This window comes from Vulpes lagopus, chromosome 1 (assembly GCF_018345385.1).
Source record: "Vulpes lagopus strain Blue_001 chromosome 1, ASM1834538v1, whole genome shotgun sequence".
Lineage (NCBI taxonomy): Eukaryota > Metazoa > Chordata > Mammalia > Carnivora > Canidae > Vulpes > Vulpes lagopus.
In genome coordinates this window covers 27,394,194-27,409,985 of record NC_054824.1, presented here as the reverse complement: position 1 = coordinate 27,409,985, position 15,792 = coordinate 27,394,194, and the positions used below count along the sequence as shown (strand labels likewise).

Genomic DNA, 15,792 nt, shown 5'->3' with positions numbered 1-15,792 from the left:
CAGCCCAGTAGGCTCCCTCCTAAGGGAGCCTCATCTATCCCCCTGCTCATGTGTGTGCTCTCTCTCTCTTTCAAATAAATAAATAAAATCTTTTAAAAATTTTTATAAGATAAAAAAGCAAATGCATTTCAACTTAGGTTACTTTCAACTTAAAATAGGTTTTAACAGAAGGTAAGCCCATTATAAGGTGAGGAAGATCTGTAATTCCATTTCCAGGAATGTTTTTTTTTTTTTTTTAAGATTTTATTTATTTATTCAAGACAGACACAGAGAGAGAGAGAGAGGCAGAGACACAGGCAGAGGGAGAAGCAGGCTCCATGCAGGGAGCCCGACGCAGGACTCGATCCCAGGTCTCCAGGATCACACCCAGGCTGAAGGTGGCACTAAACTACTGGGCCACTGGGGCTCCCATCTGGGAATGTATTCTAATGAAGTATGTATTCCAAGTAAATTTTTTTAAAAGTGGGGAAAGGCACAAGTATATTCACTGCAGTGAAGTAATATTATAAATGAAAAATGGCCTGAAAGGAACCCACCTCCATTGAACTAAGTTTCATTTTTCATCTGCTGGCTTCTAAAATTTTAATAATATAAATGTTTAAAATAATATTTTAAAATATTACTCAAAGAAAAATTATTTTTAAAAAGGAACTTTAAACATGTTCTAAAAATATAGATACAGAAAGAAGGAAAAACTGTCTCTACTTCATTAAATTAGAAGAAAACCTCTGAACTAGCACATTTAAACACCTGATCACCTAGACATCACAAATTCATGTTAAAGAAGGCAAAATATTACAGATAAAACACATCCATCTTGAACATACTTCTTTTAAGACAATCAACGACTGTTTGCACTTAAGAAAATTCTGAATAGTCTATTAAGAGCAAATGAGTAGTAGAGAGAGACTTCTTTGCAGAATTTTAGTGCCCTACCTTCACTCTCAGTTCTAGTTTCTTCCCACACCTGGCAGTCACCTCTGTTCTAAGTGAGTTCTTTTACTCCCCTACAAAGCCCCTTAGAAATTATCCTTTACTATTCTTGCCTTAAAATGGCTTTCCATAATCCCTAGTAAGAATGTTAATGATCTTAGGAGGACCTCTTAATACTCTATTGAAAACAAAGCCTTCAAATCCTAAAAAGAAACTATAAAGACAGATGATATGAGTTGGGTTTTGCCTTTTCTTTGGGATAAGGCTATCTCCTTATATACCTGAAAGAAAAAGAGAGAAGAATGTGTGAGGGAAATGCCCGCTCCACTACTTGGACCTGAGATACCAAGTAGCATTTTCTATGGCTATTACAACTGTAATTTTGTCAATGGATTCAGTTTATGAGACATCAGAAGGGTAGACAATCATAAAATGAAAGAAAATTTGTTTAACAAACTGACTAAATGCCAAAAAATAGACATTCTTGGAGCACCTGGCTGGCTCAGTCAGTGGAGCATGGGACTCTTGATCTAACTAAATGTTACAAATTCAAGCCCTAAGTTGGGTGTAGAATTTACTTAAAAAAAAAAAAAAAAGGAAAGAAATTCTTAAATAAAAAGTTCTCCAAAATCAATCTAAGAAACAAAATAGGAGGGATCCCTGGGTGGCGCAGTGGTTTGGTGCTTGCCTTTGGCCCAGGGCGCGATCCTGGAGACCCGGGATCGAATCCCACATCAGGCTCCCGGTGCATGGAGCCTGTTTCTCCCTCTGCCTATGTCTCTGCCTCTCTCTCTGTCTCTCTGTGACTATCATAAATAAATAAAAATAAAAAAAATAAAAAATTTTTTAGAAACAAAATAGGAGAACAAAATTCTTAGCAACATAAAACTATCCATGAAACAAAGGACAAATTTTTTAAATGTATTACTGTTACTGTTACCATTTAAATGGTATTTATATCAAAAAAGTTTAATGAATAATCTCTAAGGCAGTATTTCTCTAAAGAATTTTTAGAACTTCCTTTAATGTTATTTGAAAGTAAGTAATATTATAAACCAAAATTTTATGAAAAGGAAAACCAAATACTTTTTTGTTTTCATATAGATCTTCCCTCTACAGAAAGGATGGAGAGTAAGGATGGCAGAGGATAAAAGGCAAAAAGATGTCCCCCTATTTCCTTAAGAAATACTAGTGTTCCTCATTATTATCTTTTCCTTATCTTTTCCTATACAGAGATAACTTCCAACATATTAATAGATTCCAACAATTTATTTGCAAATAATTTCTGAACTTGGGACAGATACACATTTTCAAATAGACTCAATCTTATGCAGGAGACTTTGGTTTCCAGGCCAGCATACATATGCCAGTCTAATCCATAATTTACATTCATACATTTATAAGAATTGATGCTCTTATAGTGCTTACTGCGCTTACCATATGCTAAGTGCTGTCCTACACTTTGTGCATGTTACTTGTTTAATTTTCACAACAACCTTATTATGTAAGTCAGATACTATCATCCCCATTTCATTTGTGAAGAAGCCAAATCACAATAAAATTGAGCAATAGGAAGGAGGCACTGCCACCAAATGATCACATCGAGGGTTCTAAAAGAAAATGTTTTCTAGGTCCCAAATTTGCATCACAAACCACCTTCAAGTGAGACTGGCAATTTCCCTTTTCCTCTAAACTTCCTAAACAAGATAAAGAAGACTCCCAAGTTCCCATAACTTAGAACTAGCACAAGTACTGGGGTGTCTGGTTCAATCAGTTGGAAGAATATGTGACTCTTGATCTTGGGGTCATGAGTTTGAGCCCCATGTTGGGGTAGAGATTACTTAAACAAACTTAAAAAAACTAGCACAGTGCCCTCTAAATCACAACTGGCATCATCTTAGTCTGGATCAACAGCCTATGCACCCCTACCTTTTCTTTTCAGAGGGTTAGGGATTAGTTTGCTCTCTTCCCATAGTTTTCCTTATTACTTATCTCTAGTTCCAAATCAAGTATTTTCTTCTTCCTTGGGCCACTATAACACAGAATTCCCTCACCTTTTTAAAGACTATCCTCCCATTCCTGAAGCAAACAAACAAACAAAAACCAACTTATCTTTCAAGTAATCAGTCAGAACAAAAAATAAAATGTACATCTTCCTGAACAAAATTCTGTTTTGGAAAGTTCACAGTAACATGGGTAAATGCTTTTATTGTAATATTAAGTGGGGAGAGTAGGATAGCAAACTGTATACATAATGTAGCCTAATCTATGTGGATGAGAAAGGAAAGGTATTTTTTTTTAATCACCAAAATGTTAACAGAAATGGCAATTGAGTGATAGGATTATGGATGGCATTTTAAATTTGTTCCACTTTTCCATATTACTAAAAAATTGAGACTTATTATAGACTTATTATAGACTTACTATGCTTAAATTTTTTTAATACACAAATAAATATTATTTTGAAAAATGACTATATCCTCTGTCTACTGTCTTTCTTCTTACCCACACTTTTAAGAAAAGACAAGGGCATAAAAAGAAAAAAAAATGTTATATTTGGATATATAAGAAGGAAAAAAAAATAATTAAGATTTTCTTCCACTTAAATCATGAAGAATCATTTAAACTCCTTAAAATTCATCATGCAATGGGACAGAGGGCAAAAGGAAGAAGTACAAAGAAAAAAATGGGTTTATTTACTCTTCTCTCCCTCATTCCTTTTTATTTTTTTCCCCTCATTCCTTTTTATTAGTCATTGCCAATCCAATCACTATTATTCAACCTTTTATTTATATTTTTAAGATTTTTTATTTATTTATTCATAGAGATACAGAGAGAGATAGAGATAGATAGATAGATAGAGAGAGAGAGAGAGAGAGAGAGAGAGGCAGAGACACAGGCAGAGGGAGAAGCAGGCACCATGCAGAGAGAGCCTGATGTGGGACTCGATCCAGGGTCTCCAGGATCACACCCTAGGCTGCAGGCGGCACTAAACTGCTGCGCCACCAGGACTACCCTATTCAATCTTTTATAACCAGGTTAGTAAATCTCTTAAGGGCAAAGTCTCTATCTTAATCATCACTTTATCCCCACTGCTCATTCATTAAAGGGCAAAATAAGGATCCAGGAACTCTGTTCAATAAAGATTTGTTCAATAAGTAAAAAGTACAAATGAGACAATATCTATCCTTATGGAACTAACCAGTAAGGAAAACAATCATAAACATCATTTCAAATATAACTTTTGGTGCATGCTTTAACATATGATCTAAGAAGGGGCACAAAGGAGGAAATATTCAATTCTACTTGGGGACCCAGATAAGGGTCTATGGGAAGCTGCTGGATTCTGAAAGTATAAATTTTCTACATAAATAAAGGAAGGGTATTTCAAGGACAACATGTCCAAAAGATCACAGAATAAAATTGCATGGTGGGTATAATGTGCACATAAATTAACCAGAAATCTTGTTAAAATGCAAACTGATTCAGTAGGTCTAGAATGGAACCAGAGATTCTGTACTTATAATAAGCTCCCAGGCAATGCTGATGCTTTTGATACACCAATCAGTTTGAGTAGCAAGAGGTAAGGACATTTATCAACAATTTGCCTGGGGCAGCCTGCGTGGCTCAGCGGTTTAGTACCTGCCTTTGGTCCAGGGAGTGATCGTGGGGTCCCAGTCCCAAAGTCGGACTCCCTGCATGGAGCCTGCTTCTCCCTCTGCCTGTGTCTCTGCCTCTCTCTCTGTGTGTATGTGTGTGTGTCTCTCATGAATAAATAAATAAAATCTTTTTTTAAAAAGTGGAAAACAAAACAAAAACAAAAACAATGAAAATAAATGTTTGCCTGGATCTATGGCTGGAAAGAGATGAAACTACAAAGTAAAACTCTAACCATAAGATGGTAAATTATTTGACTATTATAACTATCTCAACTCAACAGAAACCACTCTGGCCTTAACAGGCAATTAACCTGGTGTTCAGGATCTTTACAAATTAGATTAGCACTATGAATCTATAAAGTAATGAAAAAATAAAGGATAGAAAAGAAATCTGAAATAAGTAAAATAAAGGAAAGGGAAAACAGAAAGGAAGCATGTCCAGTTTTTTATGACACTGTAGGTCGGAATTTATACATACATCAAATTGAAGAATTTTACTTACAAAGTCATCTTCACCTTCTGTTAAACCATAATTAGGCAACATAGCTCCTTCCATTGTGGTACTTTTGAATACTCCTTTAATTTTGCTACCTATTCTGCTGATTCCAAATGATTCTCCTCTTTTCTGTGTGCTCCTAAATGTTAAACAAAAATGTATCAAGTACATAGCAAATTATCACAACAATCTAGTTTATTCTAAACTACAATAAAAATAGCTGTGAAAAGTGTAAACTAAAGGTAAAGCTAACATAACTTTTTGGAGTTCATAGTCATAGTTATAGACATAGTCTCAACATCTCAGAAGCCAAAAGTGACATGACATCTAAAGTTTTAATTTGGGGGTATGAACAAATGGTACAATATTTATTTATTTAAAATATTAATAAATGTTTAGAATTTACCTACTAGTTAAAACATTAACTGAACTGAAATGTTTAAAAGGTGAGAGCCCCCTAGTGGTACATAGTTCTCACTGCCATATATATTTTGGAATAACAAAAAAAATGTGGTAAGACCAACATTCAAAACAATGTATCCATTTAGAACTGTACTGCTAAAATAACATAATGTAACAGAAAAAATATACAAAATTATGACCTTCTCAGTTCATTTTAGACCTTAACAAAAAAAATCTGTCCTCTAGAACTGAATATTTTTAAGCAAATTTTAATTTTATAATCATAAATACTCAGGAGGAGTATGAAATAAAAGAGGAATGAAGTATAAAATGCATCTTAGAGGAATGAAGTATAAAATGCATCTTACTTAACTTCAAAGTTACAAAAAGAGAAAATAAAGTGCCCAAGGGGAGGATTAGCTATAAACCTAAGTAAAAAAGCAAATGTAGCCTAAGGAAGCCTGCTCTGACATAAAATATTAAATGTTGGTTTTGTAATTTTTTTTCAAAAGTAAGTTTCTAAAAGCAGATATAGCTGGAAAGCAACTACAACAAAAAATAAGCCAAAAAGCAGCAAAAATTTCCTGTTACAGCCTATGTTTCAAGTTTCAACAAGTAAAAATGAACTTTTACTCAATTTAAAACTTATGCTATGTAATGCTGCCCACACAACAGCTAACCAAATAAAAATGACTATTTTAAAATCCAGAAAAGTTTGTTTTGGATGCTTAATTTCACAGATAGCTATTACTCCTACAAGCAAAATTTATTTATTGAAATAATGCAATAATTACAAAAACAAAAAAATGGATTAAGTTTCGAATATACCTGGTACATTAATGACAAGTGCATTTTATATATGTCTAAGGAGCAAATCAAACTTACGTTAAAACTGGAAAAACTCTCAATAAATAGTTAGTAGTAAAAAGGGTACTTAAACTAGAAGATTATTTTATGTAAACAAGCATACAATCGGTGGTTTCTTTTTAAATCCAGAACTATAAACATAATTCTGAGTGTTTCTAAAACCAATTACAAAAATATCAATACAATATTACTAAAATATCTAGAATTTAGATCATAAGAAATTCAGCTTTTCGAAATCTGACATTTTAAAAAATATCTCACTTCTGATTATCTCCAGAAATACACAAATAGCATACATCTTGTTTAAAAAAAAAAAAAGTTCTTTAAACACAAGTAATTCTACAAGTAATTTAGCAAAACCAATTAACAAAAAATGAATCAACAGCTTTGAACAGCTAGATACTAGCTTTTCATTTTATCTTAAAATGACATTTTTATTTTATGACATATATCATGCTATTTCAAAAAGGAGCTATCTAGGGGGGCCTGGCTGGCTCAGCTGGTAGAGCATGAGACTCTTGATTTCAGGGTTGTGAGTTAAATACTCCTACTGGACATGGAGTCTACTTCAAAAAATAGATAAAATCGTTTTAAAAAGAAAGAAAACAAAAAAGGAGATATCTAGAGGCAAATTAGAGGTTAATTTTAAAAGGATACCCCAAAAACAAGATGAAAATAGAGAGGAAGGCAAACCATAAAAGACTCTTAATCATAGAAAACAAACTAAGGCTTGCTGGAGGGGAGGTGGGAAGGGGGATGGGTAACTGCATGATGGACATTAAAGAGGGTACTTGATGAAATGAGCACAGCTGTTATATGCAACTGATGAATCACTAAATTCTATCCCTGAAACTAATAAATACAGTATATGCTAATTAAATTAAATTAAAATAAAATATTTTTTAAAAATAAAAAAAAAAGGATATCTCAAGTAAGTGATATAAAGGCAATAGTAATAGCACTGTTTCCTTTTTGTTGTACTTAGGTTGTTTTGGGTATACTTTCTGAACTTAAATAGATAATTTATACAGAAAAAAAAAATCACATGCTGTCCCAAGACTTACCGAAAATCATCCAAACTTAGGCTACCTCTGCAGTAACAGATATGTGAAATTATATAAGGAAAGGAGAGAGAAAGCCCAGATATTAAACAAGTTTCACTTTAGAACACAAAACAAGATTTAAAAGCTTTAAAAGTTATATGACTAGATAGCATTCATCTTTGCAAAAGTAAAGAATTTTTATAACATAATAAAGAAAAAGAAGTACCAAGGCTGTTTTGGGGGGAGGAAGAGTATGAATTCTAGATCATTTTAAAAAAAGTTCTTAAACTAGTATGTCAAGAAATAACTTTGTACTTCTTTGCCCTCATTTAGGCACACTATTTGTTTGATATGATAGAAAGTATACAGAGACTAAGCCTCTATCCAAACACTTGGCACAGAAAACAAGTGTTTTCCAACATGAAATTCAAGTCTATACTAGATATAATTATGTGCTTCACACATTTGTAGTTTGAGTACTCTGAAATATATGTTTCAAGCTAAGAAACAAAGTGAACAAAAAAAACCCCTAAATATATTTTTAAGTTATGCATTGAGTATGGAAGAAACAGAACAGGTTAACAATAATATGCATTAAAGTTATTACTTTTAAATTACAATTAAATAGAATGTAGATATAAAATATGAATACATATTTGAAGTCACTTAGCAAATTAGCAACACTTCTCTAAATTTTCAGTGAAAGAATGTTACATAAATCTTTTATTTATTCTATATAGGTAAATGAGTAAGTATCACAGAAGCAGAGCCCTGGCAAGACTGACAGTTAATATTAAACTCAGGTCAATACAAAGAAAAACATACTTTTAAAGACCATAATCAGTACCCAGAATGAATAGAGTCCACATTTTTTCCTGTTTATTTTATATTTTAAAAACTGCAAAATTAATGTAGTATGTTGAAGACAACCAGGCATTCTCAAAGTGGCAAAGAAAGCTTTCCATCTCTGAAGTTATGACCCTGACTTAGCTACTGGGCAGGCTTATAAGAATCAAAGAACCACTTCCCCTTAAATGGTCCTCTACAGGAAAGTGATTAAGCTTAATACCCTACTATGGCACTCCAAATATCCTGTCTATAAACAGAAATAAATTCAACCTGCTTCTCAAATGATGCTGGAAAATTCAATTAAAGTCTTTAAAAAGTGTTCAAATCAAAGAAGAGGTATTTGGATTGGGTAAAGTATGTTGTTTTAAACAACATGGATGGAATTTTTGTTAAGTCAATGTTTCATGATTGTAATATATAAACTCAATAATCAAAAAATTCAAATGTTTCTACATCCTCTGGTTAGAGCAAAAAAAAATGCAATATATTCTCCCCATGGCTACGGTTTTAACATTTTTCTTTGTACTATCTAAAAAACTACTCCAGTTTCTGACCTATCTACTTCTGTCTTTGCACCACATCCCTAACTTATTTATATATTAGATTCTTGCTCAAAAAAAAAAAAAAAAAAAAAAAAGAGGAAGGTATTGAGAACAATTTGAATATCTATTCTATGGATTTATAGATGTGACCTGTGTCCATTTTGTACATACAATGATGTAAAGGCAAATCAAGACATTAATTCTTCTTTTATGTCTTTGAGTTATTTAACTGCACACATGTATTTACAGAAAGTGAGAAGAAAAAGGGATAAAAACCTCTCCAAATTTGTAACCAGGATGTACTCTAATAAAATGTACTCTCTGGAGGAAGAAAACTGTCTAAAATTGAGTTATCTACAGATTTCATTTATGGGTGTGGTCTATAGGCTCCAGCAAAGCAGGTGATCAAGCACCAATGTATATTAATCATGATAACAGCAAGGCAATGGTGTGTATCTTGTTAAGTTTTTCTAAAAGAATTTCAGGTATTTTTGGGTTACAACTCTATAATTACTTAATAAAATATATATAGTATATATATATATATATATATATAGTATATAGTACAACTCTATAATTACTTAATAAAATGTCTACTTATGCAGCAATGGAACCACAGAGTCAAAGAAAAACAAATAAAAACAGTATTATTACAAGAATGATTAGCATCAACAAGTACAAAAACAAGCTTTACAGACTTAACATACCTACCTGTTCAATTTTGAATTGCGTGTTGGTGATTCTGCACCTCTTAAAAGTTGCCTGAAATACTTCCAAAAAATTATGATTGATTAAACTATTTTATGTTAAAACATGATATTTGACCTTACTACTTTCCAGTTTAAAGAAAAAAAATTTAAATCAAGTGAAAACAACTATAGGCAAACAGAATAAGGATTACAATACTGCAAATGGAGATATTCAGGCCATTTGATTTCCACATGTCCATAAAGAATCTTGTTAAAATGCAAACTGATTCAGTAGGTCTAGAATGGAACCAGAGATTCTGTACTATAATAAGCTCCCAGGCAATGCTGATGCTTTTGATACACCAATCAGTTTGAGTAGCAAGAGGTAAGGACATTTATCAACAATTTGCCTGGGGCAGCCTGCGTGGCTCAGCGGTTTAGTACCTGCCTTTGGTCCAGGGAGTGATCGTGGGGTCCCAGTCCCAAAGTCGGACTCCCTGCATGGAGCCTGCTTCTCCCTCTGCCTGTGTCTCTGCCTCTCTCTCTGTGTGTATGTGTGTGTGTCTCTCATGAATAAATAAATAAAATCTTTTTTTAAAAAGTGGAAAACAAAACAAAAACAAAAACAATGAAAATAAATGTTTGCCTGGATCTATGGCTGGAAAGAGATGAAACTACAAAGTAAAACTCTAACCATAAGATGGTAAATTATTTGACTATTATAACTATCTCAACTCAACAGAAACCACTCTGGCCTTAACAGGCAATTAACCTGGTGTTCAGGATCTTTACAAATTAGATTAGCACTATGAATCTATAAAGTAATGAAAAAATAAAGGATAGAAAAGAAATCTGAAATAAGTAAAATAAAGGAAAGGGAAAACAGAAAGGAAGCATGTCCAGTTTTTTATGACACTGTAGGTCGGAATTTATACATACATCAAATTGAAGAATTTTACTTACAAAGTCATCTTCACCTTCTGTTAAACCATAATTAGGCAACATAGCTCCTTCCATTGTGGTACTTTTGAATACTCCTTTAATTTTGCTACCTATTCTGCTGATTCCAAATGATTCTCCTCTTTTCTGTGTGCTCCTAAATGTTAAACAAAAAAGTATCAAGTACATAGCAAATTATCACAACAATCTAGTTTATTCTAAACTACAATAAAAATAGCTGTGAAAAGTGTAAACTAAAGGTAAAGCTAACATAACTTTTTGGAGTTCATAGTCATAGTTATAGACATAGTCTCAACATCTCAGAAGCCAAAAGTGACATGACATCTAAAGTTTTAATTTGGGGGTATGAACAAATGGTACAATATTTATTTATTTAAAATATTAATAAATGTTTAGAATTTACCTACTAGTTAAAACATTAACTGAACTGAAATGTTTAAAAGGTGAGAGCCCCCTAGTGGCACATAGTTCTCACTGCCATATATATTTTGGAATAACAAAAAAAATGTGGTAAGACCAACATTCAAAACAATGTATCCATTTAGAACTGTACTGCTAAAATAACATAATGTAACAGAAAAAATATACAAAATTATGACCTTCTCAGTTCATTTTAGACCTTAACAAAAAAAATCTGTCCTCTAGAACTGAATATTTTTAAGCAAATTTTAATTTTATAATCATAAATACTCAGGAGGAGTATGAAATAAAAGAGGAATGAAGTATAAAATGCATCTTAGAGGAATGAAGTATAAAATGCATCTTACTTAACTTCAAAGTTACAAAAAGAGAAAATAAAGTGCCCAAGGGGAGGATTAGCTATAAACCTAAGTAAAAAAGCAAATGTAGCCTAAGGAAGCCTGCTCTGACATAAAATATTAAATGTTGGTTTTGTAATTTTTTTTCAAAAGTAAGTTTCTAAAAGCAGATATAGCTGGAAAGCAACTACAACAAAAAATAAGCCAAAAAGCAGCAAAAATTTCCTGTTACAGCCTATGTTTCAAGTTTCAACAAGTAAAAATGAACTTTTACTCAATTTAAAACTTATGCTATGTAATGCTGCCCACACAACAGCTAACCAAATAAAAATGACTATTTTAAAATCCAGAAAAGTTTGTTTTGGATGCTTAATTTCACAGATAGCTATTACTCCTACAAGCAAAATTTATTTATTGAAATAATGCAATAATTACAAAAACAAAAAAATGGATTAAGTTTCGAATATACCTGGTACATTAATGACAAGTGCATTTTATATATGTCTAAGGAGCAAATCAAACTTACGTTAAAACTGGAAAAACTCTCAATAAATAGTTAGTAGTAAAAAGGGTACTTAAACTAGAAGATTATTTTATGTAAACAAGCATACAATCGGTGGTTTCTTTTTAAATCCAGAACTATAAACATAATTCTGAGTGTTTCTAAAACCATTTACAAAAATATCAATACAATATTACTAAAATATCTAGAATTTAGATCATAAGAAATTCAGCTTTTCGAAATCTGACATTTTAAAAAATATCTCACTTCTGATTATCTCCAGAAATACACAAATAGCATACATCTTGTTTAAAAAAAAAAAAAGTTCTTTAAACACAAGTAATTCTACAAGTAATTTAGCAAAACCAATTAACAAAAAATGAATCAACAGCTTTGAACAGCTAGATACTAGCTTTTCATTTTATCTTAAAATGACATTTTTATTTTATGACATATATCATGCTATTTCAAAAAGGAGCTATCTAGGGGGGCCTGGCTGGCTCAGCTGGTAGAGCATGAGACTCTTGATTTCAGGGTTGTGAGTTAAATACTCCTACTGGACATGGAGTCTACTTCAAAAAATAGATAAAATCGTTTTAAAAAGAAAGAAAACAAAAAAGGAGATATCTAGAGGCAAATTAGAGGTTAATTTTAAAAGGATACCCCAAAAACAAGATGAAAATAGAGAGGAAGGCAAACCATAAAAGACTCTTAATCATAGAAAACAAACTAAGGCTTGCTGGAGGGGAGGTGGGAAGGGGGATGGGTAACTGCATGATGGACATTAAAGAGGGTACTTGATGAAATGAGCACAGCTGTTATATGCAACTGATGAATCACTAAATTCTATCCCTGAAACTAATAAATACAGTATATGCTAATTAAATTAAATTAAAATAAAATATTTTTTAAAAATAAAAAAAAAAGGATATCTCAAGTAAGTGATATAAAGGCAATAGTAATAGCAGTGTTTCCTTTTTGTTGTACTTAGGTTGTTTTGGGTATACTTTCTGAACTTAAATAGATAATTTATACAGAAAAAAAAAATCACATGCTGTCCCAAGACTTACCGAAAATCATCCAAACTTAGGCTACCTCTGCAGTAACAGATATGTGAAATTATATAAGGAAAGGAGAGAGAAAGCCCAGATATTAAACAAGTTTCACTTTAGAACACAAAACAAGATTTAAAAGCTTTAAAAGTTATATGACTAGATAGCATTCATCTTTGCAAAAGTAAAGAATTTTTATAACATAATAAAGAAAAAAGAAAGTACCAAGGCTGTTTTGGGGGGAGGAAGAGTATGAATTCTAGATCATTTTAAAAAAAGTTCTTAAACTAGTATGTCAAGAAATAACTTTGTACTTCTTTGCCCTCATTTAGGCACACTATTTGTTTGATATGATAGAAAGTATACAGAGACTAAGCCTCTATCCAAACACTTGGCACAGAAAACAAGTGTTTTCCAACATGAAATTCAAGTCTATACTAGATATAATTATGTGCTTCACACATTTGTAGTTTGAGTACTCTGAAATATATGTTTCAAGCTAAGAAACAAAGTGAACAAAAAAAACCCCTAAATATATTTTTAAGTTATGCATTGAGTATGGAAGAAACAGAACAGGTTAACAATAATATGCATTAAAGTTATTACTTTTAAATTACAATTAAATAGAATGTAGATATAAAATATGAATACATATTTGAAGTCACTTAGCAAATTAGCAACACTTCTCTAAATTTTCAGTGAAAGAATGTTACATAAATCTTTTATTTATTCTATATAGGTAAATGAGTAAGTATCACAGAAGCAGAGCCCTGGCAAGACTGACAGTTAATATTAAACTCAGGTCAATACAAAGAAAAACATACTTTTAAAGACCATAATCAGTACCCAGAATGAATAGAGTCCACATTTTTTCCTGTTTATTTTATATTTTAAAAACTGCAAAATTAATGTAGTATGTTGAAGACAACCAGGCATTCTCAAAGTGGCAAAGAAAGCTTTCCATCTCTGAAGTTATGACCCTGACTTAGCTACTGGGCAGGCTTATAAGAATCAAAGAACCACTTCCCCTTAAATGGTCCTCTACAGGAAAGTGATTAAGCTTAATACCCTACTATGGCACTCCAAATATCCTGTCTATAAACAGAAATAAATTCAACCTGCTTCTCAAATGATGCTGGAAAATTCAATTAAAGTCTTTAAAAAGTGTTCAAATCAAAGAAGAGGTATTTGGATTGGGTAAAGTATGTTGTTTTAAACAACATGGATGGAATTTTTGTTAAGTCAATGTTTCATGATTGTAATATATAAACTCAATAATCAAAAAATTCAAATGTTTCTACATCCTCTGGTTAGAGCAAAAAAAAATGCAATATATTCTCCCCATGGCTACGGTTTTAACATTTTTCTTTGTACTATCTAAAAAACTACTCCAGTTTCTGACCTATCTACTTCTGTCTTTGCACCACATCCCTAACTTATTTATATATTAGATTCTTGCTCAAAAAAAAAAAAAAAAAAAAAAAGAGGAAGGTATTGAGAACAATTTGAATATCTATTCTATGGATTTATAGATGTGACCTGTGTCCATTTTGTACATACAATGATGTAAAGGCAAATCAAGACATTAATTCTTCTTTTATGTCTTTGAGTTATTTAACTGCACACATGTATTTACAGAAAGTGAGAAGAAAAAGGGATAAAAACCTCTCCAAATTTGTAACCAGGATGTACTCTAATAAAATGTACTCTCTGGAGGAAGAAAACTGTCTAAAATTGAGTTATCTACAGATTTCATTTATGGGTGTGGTCTATAGGCTCCAGCAAAGCAGGTGATCAAGCACCAATGTATATTAATCATGATAACAGCAAGGCAATGGTGTGTATCTTGTTAAGTTTTTCTAAAAGAATTTCAGGTATTTTTGGGTTACAACTCTATAATTACTTAATAAAATATATATAGTATATATATATATATATATAGTATATAGTACAACTCTATAATTACTTAATAAAATGTCTTGTCTACTTATGCAGCAATGGAACCACAGAGTCAAAGAAAAACAAATAAAAACAGTATTATTACAAGAATGATTAGCATCAACAAGTACAAAAACAAGCTTTACAGACTTAACATACCTACCTGTTCAATTTTGAATTGCGTGTTGGTGATTCTGCACCTCTTAAAAGTTGCCTGAAATACTTCCAAAAAATTATGATTGATTAAACTATTTTATGTTAAAACATGATATTTGACCTTACTACTTTCCAGTTTAAAGAAAAAAAATTTAAATCAAGTGAAAACAACTATAGGCAAACAGAATAAGGATTACAATACTGCAAATGGAGATATTCAGGCCATTTGATTTCCACATGTCCATAAAGTATATAAAAGAAGAATGGAGTTTCACCATTACCACAGTATTAAAAAGCCACTCAAGCATATATGGCAAATCAGGTAGACCAATCTGGTCACTATCTACCTAATCAAATATATCTAAATATGGTTTTGGTATTGAGAATCATTTTTATAAATAAACCTCTAACCTCAAGGTGCCGGGGTGGCTCAGCCATCAGGTTGTGATGCCAGCATCCTGGGATCAAGCCCCATGTTGGGCTCCTGGCTTAGCAGGGAGACTGCTTCTCCCTCTGCCTGTCACACATGCTCATGCTCCCTCTCTCTTTCTCAAATAAAACAAAACCAAAAACCTTTTAATCTCCATTAATTTATATACTTAAAAAGAGTATTCAATTTTTTAATCATGCTTTATTTTTCTGTTTATTTTGTTATTTGAATCACTCATCTACTGATGTCAAAGCCACTATTAGGGACACCTGGGTGGCTCAGCACCTGAACGTCTGCCTTCAGCTCAGGGCATGATCCCAGAGTCCCAGGATAGTGTCCAACATCGGGCTCTCTGCATGGAGCCTGCTTCTCCCTCTGCCTTTATCTCTGCCTTTTCTCTGTGTCTCTCATGAATAAATAAAATCTTAAAAATAAAAAAAGCCACTCCTAAATTTTGAAGAAAAATCCTTAAACATTGGGGATCCCTGGGTGGCTCAGGGGTTTGGCGCCTGCCTT

General features: G+C 32.3%; 1 protein-coding gene across 4 annotated transcripts in view; it reads right to left on the bottom strand.

Annotated features, from left to right (window-relative positions):
* SNX14 (sorting nexin 14) overlaps positions 1-15,792 on the bottom strand; it is a 76,330-nt gene that overhangs the window by 19,166 nt on the left and 41,372 nt on the right. For 2 of the 4 annotated variants that reach the window (XM_041753966.1, XM_041753965.1), the window contains exons 15-17: positions 14,854-14,912; positions 12,771-12,797; positions 10,444-10,576 (exon numbers count right to left, since the gene is read on the bottom strand). In XM_041753966.1, coding sequence (XP_041609900.1) covers positions 10,444-10,576; positions 12,771-12,797; positions 14,854-14,912 — 219 coding nt within the window. The remainder of the gene's footprint in view (positions 1-10,443; positions 10,577-12,770; positions 12,798-14,853; positions 14,913-15,792) is intronic. The other 2 variants (XM_041753967.1, XM_041753964.1) reach the window with 1 other exon arrangement.